Source organism: Mobula hypostoma, chromosome 23, assembly GCF_963921235.1.
Source record: "Mobula hypostoma chromosome 23, sMobHyp1.1, whole genome shotgun sequence".
Taxonomy (NCBI): domain Eukaryota; kingdom Metazoa; phylum Chordata; class Chondrichthyes; order Myliobatiformes; family Myliobatidae; genus Mobula; species Mobula hypostoma.
The window spans coordinates 29,410,347-29,425,680 of record NC_086119.1 but is presented as its reverse complement, the minus strand read 5'-3'; the positions used below and the strand labels follow the sequence as shown (position 1 = coordinate 29,425,680).

The 15,334-nt window shown below is 40.2% G+C and overlaps 1 protein-coding gene across 6 annotated transcripts in view; it reads right to left on the bottom strand.

The window, feature by feature from the left end:
* Positions 1-15,334, bottom strand: part of LOC134336701 (BTB/POZ domain-containing protein KCTD7-like) — a 117,375-nt gene that overhangs the window by 68,840 nt on the left and 33,201 nt on the right. The window contains exon 5 of one of the 6 annotated variants that reach the window (XM_063031085.1): positions 4,152-4,301. The exons of the other annotated variants lie outside the window; for them this stretch is intronic. Coding sequence (XP_062887155.1) covers positions 4,287-4,301 — 15 coding nt within the window. The 3' untranslated portion in view covers positions 4,152-4,286. Of the gene's footprint in view, positions 1-4,151; positions 4,302-15,334 lie in introns of those variants that run through there. 6 annotated transcript variants of the gene reach the window in all.

Below are 15,334 nucleotides of genomic sequence, written 5' to 3'. Positions count from 1 at the left end.
ACATACTGAATGGTGCCAATACCAGCACACCAACATGCCCCACTGGAGAACTGATTGACCAACCCACCTCACTCCTCCCAGGCTTCACTGGACAGGACAGCAGGAAAAAACAGGACAGCCGCAAATAGACTCAGAATTTATCATGCCAAAGCAGTGCAAACACTACACCGGTTGGGCGCCTGACAAACCCCAGCTTGCTCCTGCGGTGTCCCAACCCAGGACATCCTCCACCTGGTTCAAATATGCCCTCTCACCAAGATCTGAGATGGCTTTGCCACAGTCCACCACTGCAGCCATGAGCTGGAGGAGTGGCTAGACAAAAAACAATTAAAAGTGTGAAGAGAAAAACACCTGCCATACGAAACAAGTCTTAGAACAAAGATGTAAGCTCCCAATTTGTTTTTGACCTGTTCTCTTAAATGATTACTTTAAACAGCAAGCCATTATAATCAAAAATATAATGAAGCAAACATTGCAGAAATTGCTATATTAGATTCAGACATTGTATTACACATTTCCTACATAATCATGTTTGGTTTCCTTGTTCCTTGTTTTCCAGCTTCCATATCATTCATTTTATTGGTTTCTCACTTTACGCCTATCCTGTGTAGCTACACATAGCTCCAATGTCATATTCAAATTTGCTGATGACACCACGGTCATAGACCAAATTAAAAGTGGTGATGAATCAGCAAATAAGAGGGACATTGAAAATCTGGCTGAGTGGTTCCACAACAACAACCTCTGTCACAATGTCAGAAAGACCAAGGAGCTAATTATTGACTTCAGTAGGAGGAAACCAAAGGTCCATGAGCAGTCCTCATCGGGGGAACCAGACGTTGACAGGGTCAGCAACTTTAAATTCCTCGGTGTTATTATTTCAGAGAACTTATCCTGGACCCAGTACATAAGTGCAGTTATGAAGAAAGTATGGCAGTGCCTCTACCACCTGAGGAACTTGCAAGGATTTGGCATGACATCTAAAACTGACTAGTATCTGTAGGTGTGTGGTTGAGAGAGTATATTGGCTGGTTGCATCACAGTCCGGTATGGAAACACTAATGCCCTTGAACAGAAGATCCTACAAAAGGTAGTGGATAGAGCCCAGTCCATCACAGTAAAGCCCTCCTAACCAATGAGCACATCTACAAGAAGCATTGTTGCAGGAAGGCAACACCCATCATCAAGGACCCCATCACCCAGGTCATGCATTCTTTCTGCGGCTGCCATCAGGAAGGTGGTATAGGAGCCTCGAGACTCATCCCATCAGGTTCAGGAACAGTTACTACCCTTCATCCAACAAGCTCTTGAACCAAAGGAGATAACTTCACTCATCCCATCACTGAAATGTTCCCACAACCTATGGATTCACTTTCAAAGACGCAGCTCATGTTTTCAATAGTTATTGTTCATTTATTATTATTTCTTTCCTTTTGTATTTGCACAGTTTGGCTTCTTTTGCACACTGGTTGTACACCCTGTTGATGTGGTATTTCATTGATTCTATTATGGTTATTGGACTTATTATGTATGCTCGCAAGAAAATTAATTTCAGGGTTGTATTTACACATAATGTTCCAGTCTTAAAAATGATGGTAATATAATTTATCAATCCCCATCATTTTCTCACATAACCAGTTTTATTTCTGACCTAACTATAACCATATAACAATTACAGCATGGAAACAGGCCATCTCGACCCTTCTAGTCTGTGCCAAACTCTTACTCTCACTTAATCCCACCGACCTCCACTCAGCCCATAACCCTCCATTCCTTTCCTGTCCATATATCTATCCAATTTAACTTTAAATGACAACATTGAACCTGCCTCAACAACTTCTGCTGGAAGCTCGTTCCACACAGCTACCACTCTCTGAGTAAAGAAGTTCCCCCTCATGTTACCCCTAAACTTTTGCCCTTTAACTCTCAACGCATGTCCTCTTGTTTGAATCTCCCCCACTCTCAATGGAAAAAGCCTATCCACGTCAACTCTATCTATCCCCCTCATAATTTTAAATACCTCTATCAAGTCCCCCCTCAACCTTCTACGCTCCAAAGAATAAAGACCCAACTTGTTCAACCTTTCTCTGTAACTTAGGAGATGAAACCCAGCTTTCAGGATTGGTTGAAACTGTATTCAGTCATCTCCACCAACCCTCTAAGTACCCTTCACTGTTCATTTCAGGGTCATAATTATACAATGACTCCTGTCTTTAAGTGGTGTGCCAACACAATACAAGAACCTTTCTACCAGCTCCCAGGGGATCCTATTATATATGGAACCATCTGGTTTCTAATTTACAGCATGTCTGAACTATGACCTTGCTCAGAATTATTGCCGCTGGGATTACTACATGGTACATTATGATGCAATGGGAAGGGCCTAACATTAGCCTTTGGCTGGTCCAAGGGTATGGTTGGTCAGGCCGAGCCGTCATTGCATGCTTAACTACATTTCTACTATCACACCTCATCACTTAGTTTCAATTGATGCACAGAGTCTAAAGTTTACAGGTAACGCCAACCCATAGTTGACTTTCACCTCAAGATTTAGCAATAGGATTTCTATCCAGAGCCTCAGTTTTCAGGAAACAGACATCATTTCTCTCTGATGATTCAAATACCCAACCCCTAGGGCTAGTGAAATGCAGCATGGCCCAATAATCTGACAGTTACCTTTCCAGATTGTATTTAAAATTTCTTACCTGCTACATTTTCCTTGGCCCCGCTTTTCTCAGAGGCATCATATTTTTGGTTGATAACGATTTAGTGATCAGGCTTAAAATCTGCCATCATTGGTAATTCCAACAATTGTGTTCTTCAATTTATTTCATTACAAACTAATCTTAAGACTTTTGTTCACAAACTAATACACAATTCTAGCTACTCTTACTTAGCATAAACTTAGTATAGTAACCAACTTGTACTGTTTAGTTAGAATTCCAAAGAATGACTCATTTCAATCTGCATTCTGAGAGACAAAAACAAGTCTTAACATAATGATATCAAAACAAAATATGCATCTAAAGGTTAATTGTCTCCAAACCAATCACTAATATACAACTGCAATGTTTAGTTTTTTTAAAGATTGAAACTGATCTTTAAAATACTAACTTAATCCTTCACATTTCAAAGAAACTCCTTTAATCAAAATGAAGGTTGCCAATGTCTTTTATTTCAAACGTAATTCAACTTCCCCAAGAGGCATACAAATGATTGTTATAGCCACAACAGAACAGAAATGTTTTGATCTTTTAATCAATTGATCTTCTACTTTTTCCTAACAGTAACTTTTGAAAACCTTAAATTATAGCTACTCAGATGTCTTTAGCAAGAAATGTTTAACTCTTAACAATCCAAAATTGTCCAGGAAAGCATGCCGTATGGAACTTAGGGTGGTTATGCTGAACTTTTCCAACAGACTGCTAGCTAGAAGTCCTGAAATATTTGCTAATATGAACACAACTTTCCACTGGACCTCCAACTATGTGGCAATGCCACCGAAGTATAATTAGCACGATGTTTCAATGTGTTGCTCCTGAACATAATAAGCTTTGGAAAGTAGTGCACTTTAGAAAAGAACTATTCAACAACAAAGATTTGGCTTCCTGAATAACTTGGCGTGTTTCTTATGGATTTTGGGCTGCTGATCATGAAAATCACCATGAAATTTCCCTATCATGTGCCATTTTCTGAAATTGCCAACAATTATTATTTCAATTCATAATTCAAGTCAATTAAAATGTTGTCCACAATGTAAGCTGAAAAGTTTTTGGCCTTGTCCAGGCAAGCCTGGGCATGCTAAGGCAGGGCAGATGCTGCATGGTAGAACAAGTTTTACAAAGGCTATAAAAGCATCATGTTTTCTATGCATTGAGCTTGCATGTATATCAGTTTGTAATCACGTTGATACGCATGCTTTATGCATATAGCATCATAATTAACTGTATTTTCAGGATTGTTTGTGATAGCAAAATGTCTCAGCAATCTTGCAACAGCTGTGAAACTGTTTAATTTGAGGCTGGATACGCTTAAATCGCAAAGAGATTCCTCTTATTAAGAAAGTCTATGAGCTCTACTTTGGATGTAAAATTGGTGACCAAGACAAAGCCCGAGCTCCCAACATTTGTTGCACAAGAATTATGCTCTGTCTACCAGAAAAAAGCGGGATCTCCTGGTGGCCACCCAGTTCAATTTGACTTCCCATTCTGACACGTCAGTCCACGGACTCATCTACTGCTGCGATGCGGCCACACGCAGGTTGGATGAGCAACACTTGTATTCCATCAGCAGTCTCCAACCTGATGGCATGAAAATCGATTTCTTGAACTTCCAGTAATTGCCCCCCCACCCTTCACCATTCCCATTTCCCTCTCTCAGTTCACCTCCATCACCTCCCTCTGGTGCTTCTCCCCCTTCCCTTTATTCCATAGCCTTCTGTCCTCTCCTATCAGAGGCTCCTGATCTCCAGCCCTTCATCTCTTTCACCAATCGACTTCCCAGCTCTTTTCTTCACCCCCTTCCCATCTCCCAATTTCACCTATTACCTTAATACTTCTTCCTCCCCTCCCCCCACCTTCTTACTCTGACCGCTCATCTTTCTTCCCCTAGTCCCCATGAAGGGACTCAACCCAAAACATTGACAGTTTGCTCTTTTCCATAGATGTTGCCTGGCTTGCTGAGTTCATCCAGCATTTTGTGTGTGTTTCTTTCACAATAGCTTTTAAACAAATGCAAACGGAAAACAAAAGGAAACAAAAGAGAACATTTCAAAATCCACACTTGTATTCTCTCTTCTGGAACTTCACTTTAAAAAGTGCGGTTACACAGTAAATTAACACTAATGCCAGCATATAAATAATGTGGTTGGGGGCGTCAACAGGGAATTAACACTTCACATTTAACCAATGAATTCCAGGAGCATGTGTTTACAATTGCGAACTATCCTTTGTACAATAATTCTATTCATGCTGACTAAATTGTTCAGTGGCTATTTGTAGGCTACTGAATGAATAAATACAAACGTGCATGCTGGAAGAATCACTGTGCTCGAAAGTAGACATGAGTAGCAAGCTCAGTGACCTGTCTGCTGCACTCACTGTGTCCCCTAGCATCTCCACTCCAAGGACATAGATAACAGACACAGATCACACTTTACCAACTCACTTTCAGTACCAAAAAAAATCTGGCTTTTCCAACTTTCTCAATGTACTAGTCTTTAAAACATGCACACTGGCTTTATCCAAATTAACTTTCAACGCTGCTATAATAAATTTTGGGGCCCTGTTAATGCATGTAGTTAGACAGCAGTTAGTTAATACTGACTGCACCTGGTAATAGTTAGAACACTGATACTGTACTTAGCTGATGAGCTGCCCGCTTTATGTTAAACAGATGAAGGGGAACAACATCTGCACCTGCTTCCTGTGGCTTTCCTGTTTAATTTCTTGATTATCTGTGCCATGTTCTCTTTCTATAACTTCATATCTCTCTGTAATAAATTTTAGCTATATGATTAAAATGAGTTGACAATTATCTGAGCTCCAGGTTACTATCTTCAGACTTTGCACACACTTAATAAAGGTCAAATGACTCTCGTGACTATCACAATTATTGCTCTTGACAGCCCACCTCTTTTAAAAAGGTTCTTTGAGGCTGTCGCGTCTTCTATCACGACTTCACTTTCCGCTTTGGTGTTTCTATAGTCTGATATCATGTTTTCATGAAAATCCTTAAAACTGAATGCCAGCAGGCAACTAATCAGATTAAAGGCTGGTGAAGGCTCATTTGTAAATATACATTTTCAAGTAAATGCCTCCTTTGGTGGAATTGTTTAGGAAGTGTGGTTGTGAAGAGATACTTAATAGAAAATTTAAAGAGATCAGCATATAGTGTCTTTCATATTTTAATGTGGGTAAGCAAGCTCCCACAAGCAACAATGAAACTAATGGCCATATCATCGATACGAGGGGTCGCCAACCCGTCAATCGCGATCGACCGGTCGATCTTTGAGATTTTCCCAGTAGATCCCGAAGAAAAATCAAAAATAAATACACAAATACTGTTGTAATGTGAGCACTATAAAAGTTATACTAATCAGGCTAATGGTAATATAGCAATATTTTCACTAAAAAGCTGTTTGTAAAGAGAGATTGTTTCCCGGTTGCAGGGGTTTAGTTCCATTTTTTCTGCCTGGTGCACACGTGTGTAGTTCCCCCACCATGCACCGCGTTTTCAGCGTAGCCTGTGCTGCATCAAAGTGACCAATCAGATTACGTAACAGTACAGACTGTGGCAAACATCAATATACGGCAGTGTCCCCAACCTCCGGGCCGCGAAGCAGGCAGTGGTGCAGCGGTAGTCGGGATCACACACCACATTTTAAAGAAAAAAAGCCGAAATAAACAAGCTAATTAATTAGATGCTGCCTGGCACATAAAAGTCGGCTCAGATCAGAGGCGACGCAATCGGCACTCGCTCGTGATACCCTGATAGCATAGCAGAGGCTCCACGAAAGAAGACGAAAACGTACAAATTCCATCCAGAATGAGAAGAGGAATTTCTATTTACCTTGGTGAAAGACAACTGTGCATGTATGTTGTGCCACCAAACACAAGCACTGACTAAAAGAGGGAATCTGGAGCGGCACCACAACACCAACCACCAGGAATTTAAAGACACCTAACCCCAAAGAGCGCAATTCGTGCCTGGAAAGTTGAGCTGAAATCGGGGTTGAAAGCCCAGCAATCGTTTTCCACAAAACATGCTGCTCAAAATAAGGCTGCTATTGAAGCATCAATTCGTGTAAGTCACCTTTTGGCTGAACACAACAAGCCTTTTACAGATGGCGATTTATCCAAGGAAGCAATGGTCATTACCGCAGACTGTTTTTAATGACTTTAAAAACAAAAAACAGCCCACAACCGCAATACATAATATACCGCTTGGCCCTGCAACAGTGACAAGGAGGGTAGAATCACTGTCAGAGGCCGTGGATCGACTTGTCACTCTGTGAATATTTTTTCACTACAGTTCGATGAATCCCTGGATGTAATGCAAACAGCTCAGCTTGTTGCATTTGTCAGTATGGATTTCCAGGATTTTACAACAAAGGAGGACTTCCTCACTCTTTTGCAATTAAAGGAAAGAACGAGAGGTGAGGATATTTACAATGAATTTTTTAAAAATGTCCGTGAAAATGACATCCCCATTCATAAACTGGTGGCAATTACTACTGATGGGGCCGAGCAATGCGCGGTGTGCACGCTGGTTTTAAAGCACTAAAAGTCAGTGCCTACTTCAGGTTAACTTATCCATGTGAATTTGCATCTTCACAGATGAAAATTATTAAATCTAAGTACAGGAGCTGACTTACTGACAGACACCTCACTAGGGTTGCCAACTTTCTCACTCCCAAATAACAGACAAAAGTAGCAGTCAACTCCCGGGACATTTGTGTTTACCCCAAAAAGGCTACCATGACTATGAAGCCTTGCGCAGGCACCTGTGTGCGCATGCGTGATGTGCCGACTTTTTTTACCCCACGAATCGGTTTTGGCTTAATTTTCATTATTTCTACTTTATATAGGCTGTGTATTTATCATATCATTCCTGCTTTTACTATATGTTACTGTTATTTTAGGTTTTATGTGTTATTTGGTATGATTTGGTAGGGTTTTTTGGTCTGGGAACGCTCAAAATTTTTTTTCCATATAAATTAATGGTAATTGCTTCTTTGGGTTAAAGCATTTCTGCATGAACGGTTTCATAGGAACACTCTACCTTAGCGGGGGGAGTACGAGACAGTTGGCAATCCTTCACCTCACAGACTGTCTGTAGTTATGAGCCAAATTTCAGGGAACTGGCAGAAAGTATTCAGCCCCAGTCATCACATCGAGTGCAACAGTCAATTTTTATTCATTTATTTTTCGTGTTGAAATAAAATTAAATAATGAAACTTAGAATTAAAGGTGTGAAGTATTGTAATATTCTTAAAGAAAGACAGCTATGGCTTGTTTGATATGCTAGTTACAGTGTTTTCTTGTTTGAATTAATTTGGAAGTTTGACAAAAGTATTTTGTGTAATTCAAATACAATTCGCCCAAATAAAAGGCCTCAAACTGGAAGTACAATCAGAGCTGTTTTTTCTCTAAACAATTTAGTAGGTAGATCTTGCCTTTCACTGAGGTCAAGGTAGGGGATCTTGGGCTTAAAAAGGTTGGTGACCACTAATCTATACAATGCATTGGTTGATTGATAAGTGTTGCAAAGGTTACACAACAGCAATATATAATTATCTAGGGAATGCATTGGAGATGCATTTCATCTCCACTCCAAGGAAACCCTAGCTGATTCAATCGCACCTCACAATTGAAATACTTTAACCCAAGCAGAAGTTATTTTTGTCCTCTCCAGTGCAACCACATCTTTCTTCTTGATGACCAGAAATGCACAATGCTCTGTTCCTCAATACTACCTGGGGCTCAACCATTCACGGCATATGCCCTTACCCATGTTATCCCAAGTGCATCAACTATACTCAGGACTACATTCTATCTGCCATTGCTTTGCCCATTTTATTGACTAATATCTTCCTGAAACCTAAGACTATCCTGCTACCGCTCAATAATGCCATCAATTTATGGGTCATCTGCAAAGATAACGATCATATCTCCTAAATTCCTATGCAAACCATTGATGTACATGACAAACAGAAAAGGTCCCAGCACTGATCAATAATTCCCTATCACTGATATTTAATCCAGAGGCCTGTTATCAAGCTCAACCGTTTCCCTCCTGAAATGTACAGTAGGTACGATATTTGCTGTTCTCCAATTTCCTAGCACCTCATTTACAGCCAGTGAAGATTTTAAAAAATCTATCAAGTCCTCTACAAGCTCCTCCCTTCTCCCCATCACAGCCTGGGATAAAGTACCGTTTAATAGCTAGGGTGCCTTATACTTTTGCAGTTACGTATATGTAAACATGGAGCAGAGAGCAAGTAGGTAAATCTGGCGGAAGCAAAGGATGTTGGGAATGGTGAGGATGGAATGCCGCGGGAGAGGTGTGGGACAAGTGGCAGACAAAGAGTGCCAGGGCGTGGGGTGGCACAGATGCAGACACACCCAGCCCTGAGACACCAGGCAAGGTTATTTGATTCTAAACAACTGCTTTATTGATCATCACGGAATGTCTTTCTGTGGGCTCCCTTCTCCCTTCTCCCTGCCCCTTTCCCACTCTCAAAACAAAATAGAGACCCATATCAGAATCAGGCTTATCATCACTCACATGTCACTATCTTTTTTTTCGCTGCAGCAATATAGTGCAATACATAAGTACATGAAGTACAGTGCAAAAGTCTTAGCTATATGTATCTTAAGAATTTTGCAAGGTACTATAGATCTCAACGGCCCTTTAAGATTGATCAATCTTTAAACCCTCTAAAGACACATAATACCTCCTTTTTAATGTTAACACATTCTCAGATTTCACCATCCCCTTTGCTGAATTCTTCAGCAGTAATGGCCTCCTTATGAATGCAAGTGAGAAGAATACATTTAAAATCCCACTTGTCCTCCAGCTCTGTACAAATGCTGCTATATTTATTCCATATGGCTCTGTTCTTTCCATGGTTACCTTATTGCCCTTAACACAACAGAGTGTTTGCTGAATTTCCATAACCCTGCCTGCCAGTGACCATTCATGACCCTCTTTAACCTTTTAATTTCTTTACATTTATCTTCTATTTTCAATACTCTGAAAGGTTTTTTCCATTTTCAGTTGTTTTAGTCACATGCTTACTTTTCATCTTTATCACGTCGTTGATACCTCTTCTTACCCAGTGTTCCCCTTTCCTTGCAACTTTATAAAAACATATATCTGAATATTTTCACATTTAAATGCGTCCCACTGGTCAGTTATATACTGACCTACAAATATCTGCTTCATGTTTACCAGGTTCTATCTTATGATAGTGAAAATGGCATTTTTTCCTCAAATCAGGACCTTAATTTCATGACTATCTTTATCCCTTCCCATAACTACCTTGAAACTTATGATCACCATTTGCAAAATGCTCTCCCACTGATACTCTAACAATGTGACCAGCTACATTCTCTAAGATTAGGTTCAATGACATCCGCTACTATGATAACCCAACTACATCATATTTCTTTGTGATTTGTCAAAATCGGTCCTTCCCTACTTCAGGCTGACAGTTAGGAGACCACCTCCTTGTTCCCAAGTTTTACTTACAGTTGAAGTCAGAAGTTTACATACACCTTAGCCAAATACATTTAAACTCAGTTTTTCACAATTCTTGACATTTAATCTTAGAAAACATTCCCCGTCTTAGGTCAGTTAGGATCACTACTTTATTTTAAGAATGTGAAATGTCAGAATAATAGTAGAGAGAATGATTTGTTTCAGCTTTTCTTTCTATCATTACTTTCCCAGTGGGTCAGAAGTTTACATACACTTTGTTAGTATTTGGTAGTATTGCCTTTAAATTGTTTAACCGGTCAAATGTTTTGGGTAGCCTTCCACAAGCTTCTCACAGTAAGTTGCTGGAATTTTGTTCCATTCCTCCAGATTCCACAGGTTCGTAGGCCTCCTTGCTCGCGGACGCTTTTTCAGTTCTGCCCACAAATTTTCTATTGGATTGAGGTCAGGGCTTTGTGGTGGCCACTCCAATACCTTGACTTTGTTGTCCTTAAGCAATTTTGCCACAACTTTGGAGGTATGATTGGGGTCATTGTCCATTTGGAAGACCCATTTTTGACCGAGCTTTAACTTCCTGGCTGATGTCTTGAGCTGTTGCTTCAATATATCCACATAATTTTCCTTCCTCATGATGCCATCTATTTTGTGAAGTGCACCAGTCCGTCCTGCAGCAAAGCACCCCCAAAACATGATGCTGCCGCCCCCATGCTTCACGGTTGGAATGGTGTTCTTCAGCTTGTAAACCTTGCCCTTTTTCCTCCAAACATAACGATTGTCATTATGGCCAAACAGTTCAATTTTTGTTTCATCAGACCAGAGGACATTTCTCCAAAAAGTAAGATCTTTGTCCCCATATGCACTTGCAAACTGTAGTCTGGCTTTTTTCTGACTGTTTTGGAGCAGTGGCTTCTTCCTTGTTGACCAGCCTTTCAGGTTATGTCGATATAGGACCCGTTTTACTGTGGATATAGATACTTGTCTACCTGTTTCCTCCAGCATCTTCACAAGGTCTTTTGTTGTTGTTCTGGGATAGACTTGCACTTTTTGCGCCAAAGTACGTTCATCTCCAGGAGACAGAATGCGTTTCCTTCCTGGGCGGTATGACGGTTGCATGGTCCCATGGTGTTTATATTTGTGTACTATTGTTTGTACAGATGAACGTGGTACCTTCAGGCGTTTGGAAATTGCTCCCAAGGATGAACCAGACTTGACATCATTTTCTGACCTCAACCCGATAGAAAATTTGATGGGCAGAACTGAAAAAGCATGTGCGAGCAAGGAGGCCTACAAACCTGACTCAGTCTGAAGGAATGGAACAAAATTCCAGCAACTTACTGTGAGAAGCTTGTGGAAGGCTACCCAAAATGCTTGACCAAAGTTAAACAATTTAAAGGCAATGCTACAAAATACTAATGTATTTTAATAACTCCAACACCTCCTCTCCCTTAATATCAACATGCTCCAGAACATCAACCTCACTCATATTGTCCTCACCGTCATCAAGTTCCCTCTCATTGGTGAATACTGAAGAGAAGTATTCAATGAGGACCTCACTCACTTCCACAGCCTCCAAGCACATCTTCCCACCTTTATCTCTAATCGGTCCTACCTTCACTCCTGTCATCCTTTTGTTCTTCACATAAATGAAGAATGCCTTGGGATTTTCCTTTACCCTACTCGCCAAGGCCTTCTCTTGCCCCCTTCTTGCTCTTCTCAGCCCCTTCTTAAGATCCTTTCTTGCTACCCTATATTCCTCAATAGACCCATCTGATCCTTGCTTCCTAAACCTCATGTATGCTGCCTTCTTCCACCTGACTAGATTTTCCACCTCACTTGTCACCCATTTTCCTCAGAGAATTCCAATAGATTTGTCAGATGAGATTTCCCCTTGACTTTGGCTTAATTTTCATGCACCTCCAAGTACCCCAAAACCTCATCCTTAATAATGGAATCCAACATCTTCCCAACCACTGAAGTCAAGCTAATTGGGGTATAATTTCTTTCTTCTGTCTCCTTCCCTTCTTGAAGAGTGGAGTGACATTAGCAACTTTCCAGTCCTCCAGAGCCATTCCAGAATCTAGTAATTCTTGAAAGATCATTACTAATGCCTTCACAATCTCTTCAGCTACCTCTTTCAGAATGCTAGGTGTTGTCCATCTGGTCCAGGTATTTTACCTACCTTCGGACCTTTCAGCTTCCACAAGCACCTTCTCCTTAGTAATAGCAAGTACTCACTTCTTCCCTGACACTCAAATTTCTGGTATCTTACACAGTGAAGACAAGCACAAAATATGTAATAAGTTCATTCACCATTTCTTTGTCTCAAATGAATAATTCTCCAGCAGTCTGATATCCACTCTCACCTCTATTTTACTATTTATATATCTCAAAAGTTATTTGGTATCCTCTTTGATATCTTCGGCTACCTTACCTTCATATTTTATCTTTTCTCTCTTTATGGCTTTTTAGTTACCTTATTTGTTTTTAAATGATTCCCAGTCCTCTAGTTTCCCCACTAACTTTTGTTATATTATATGCCCTTTCTTTTTACTTTTATCCGGTCTTTGACTTCCCATGTCACCAATGTTCCCTCTCATGTTTTTACAGCTGTGCAGACCAACTATTGTTCTGCACAGAAAATTTTTACACTGCCTGAAAACTGTGCAGCACTTTAATTTTTTCTGTAATATGCACACTATGAATATTTAGAAGAAAGATTGAAGTGTCACATACTTCTGATTTTCTTTATTAATTGAAGAGTATAATGAAATACAGTAAAACAAAGAAAATTTTCATGTTTAGTGAACTTTTTGTGTGTCCAATTCCGGCTGCACAGCAACAAAAGCTATGTGTGCAGGAGCATTTCAGTCACTGCAAGGCCGCACACATGCTCAGCCAAAAGGAAACAGCGCTCAACCCCCATGGTTGCCTCATCCCTCCTTTAGAATATTTCTTCATCTTTGGGACCCATCTGTCCTGTGTCTTCCAAATTGTCCCTCGAAACTCCAGTCATTGTTCTACCATTATCCCTGCGAGTGTCCCCTTCCGATCATAACTCTACCCACTATTCTATATCTTCCGATCCTATGTGGTTTCTTTTTGAGTATTTGATTTCAATTTTACCAATAGAGCCAACCCACCCCTTTGCCTACCTGCCATCCTTTCGATACAAGATATATCCTTGGATGTTAAGCTCCCAACTATGATCTTCTTACAGCCACATCTCAATGATGCTCACAGCATTGTACCTGCCAATCACTAACTGTGCTACAAGATCATCTACCTTATTCCATACACTGTGCATTTAAATAACATTTTCAGTCCTATATTCATCATACTTTTTGATTTTACCCCCATTCTGTACTGCAATTTTGTCTTATCATCTGCGTATCCGTCCTCACAGTCTCACTAAACACTGCATTGACTTGTGTACTAACTGCCCTGTCTTCAGCCTTTTCACTCTGGTTCCCATCCCCTTGCCAACTTTGTTTAAACCCTCCCCAACAGCTCCAAGCAAACCTGCCCACAAGGATACTGGCCCCCTTCAGGTTCAGGTGATACATCTGTCAAGATCATTGCTGAATGAACAACATCTCGTATCCTGCCTGGGCAATCTCCAACATTTTTTATATACTAGTTTTCCTTCCAGTCCAGATGAAAGGTCTTGAGCTGAAAAGTCCACTGTCCATTTCCTCGATAGATGCTCTCTGATCCACTGAGTTCCTCTAGCTCTTACATGTTGCTTCAGATTTCAGCATCGTGTGTCTCCACCTGCACAAACTATTCATTTACTTGATCTTCCTAGTTCTGTACATGTTAGCAGAGGGAGTAAGCCTGAAATTACTATCCTTGAGATCCTTCTTTTTCACTTGTCCTAGATCCCTCAACTTTGCATGCAGGATTTAATCTGCTTACCTCTAATATTACTAATGCTAATATGTTGAGACTTTTGCAAGGAAACCTTCACCTCATTATCTCTTACTGACCTTTCATAGGTGTTGAACCACACTTGTTTACTGGGTATCAGCAAGGGTGGCTTGGTTGTTCCATCACTGATTAAACTGGCTGAAAATCATAGTTGCCAGGCAATGAGGGACACAGTGAGAGACAATCTTAATTATCCTCATCCTCACCTAAATAACTGCAGAAAATTCATACATCCATGATTATTACTACATAGTCATTGTGGGCACAAAGTCCAACCTTCATATTTTGGACACTTTAGCAGCTCAAAACATGCCAATGCATTTGGCCATAAGCAGCAACAACAGACATCATCTGTAACCTAATGGTTCAAAATCTCTCCCACTCTACCATTACAATCAAGAATAAGCTGAGAGCATTGCACACTGTCAATACCATGAAACTAGACATTCCAGTAGCAGTACTAAAGACCTGTGCTCTACATACGGCACGATTCAGTTTTGGGATTACCATATCAGAAAAGTTTAATTGCTGGATTACTTACTTAAAAAAAAATTGAATCCCACAAAGGCAGAGGATGAATGTAAATGTGGGTACTTTAAAAAGCTGAAATTAAAAACCTGCATCATTATGGTAACAGTGAAACAATTGGATTGTCTTAAAAACCGTGTAGTTCATTAGAATCGTTCAGGGAAGGAAATCTGCCAGTCTTGCATACTAATGTTTATTTGGCCCTCGAAATGGTAGCCCACTCAGTTCAAGAAAACAAGGGAAAAAAATCTCACTAGAACTATCAGCACCATGTGTCATACTACTTAAGTAATATATACAGAGCTTAAAGAGAAATACTTAAAAATGGGAAATGGTGAGAAAAGAATCCTTAACTGATAACACCTGTGAAGAGAAAAAAGTCATTTGCCATTTCTCAGTATATTTGTTCATTGGTTTGGTAATCAAACCCATTTATTTAACCAAACATTTCATATATATATATTTCTTTGCTTTCTATCATTTTACTATGTGCAAATTTTGTGCAATTTTTGTGCAAGTTACAATATCCCACACTCTGCACGTGATGTGGAAAGAAACAAGAGTAGCAGGAAGCCCACATGACCCCAGAGAGAACATGTCAGGTCCACACAGAGAAGACTGGAAGTTGGGATTGAATATGGATCACTGGGGTTAAGGT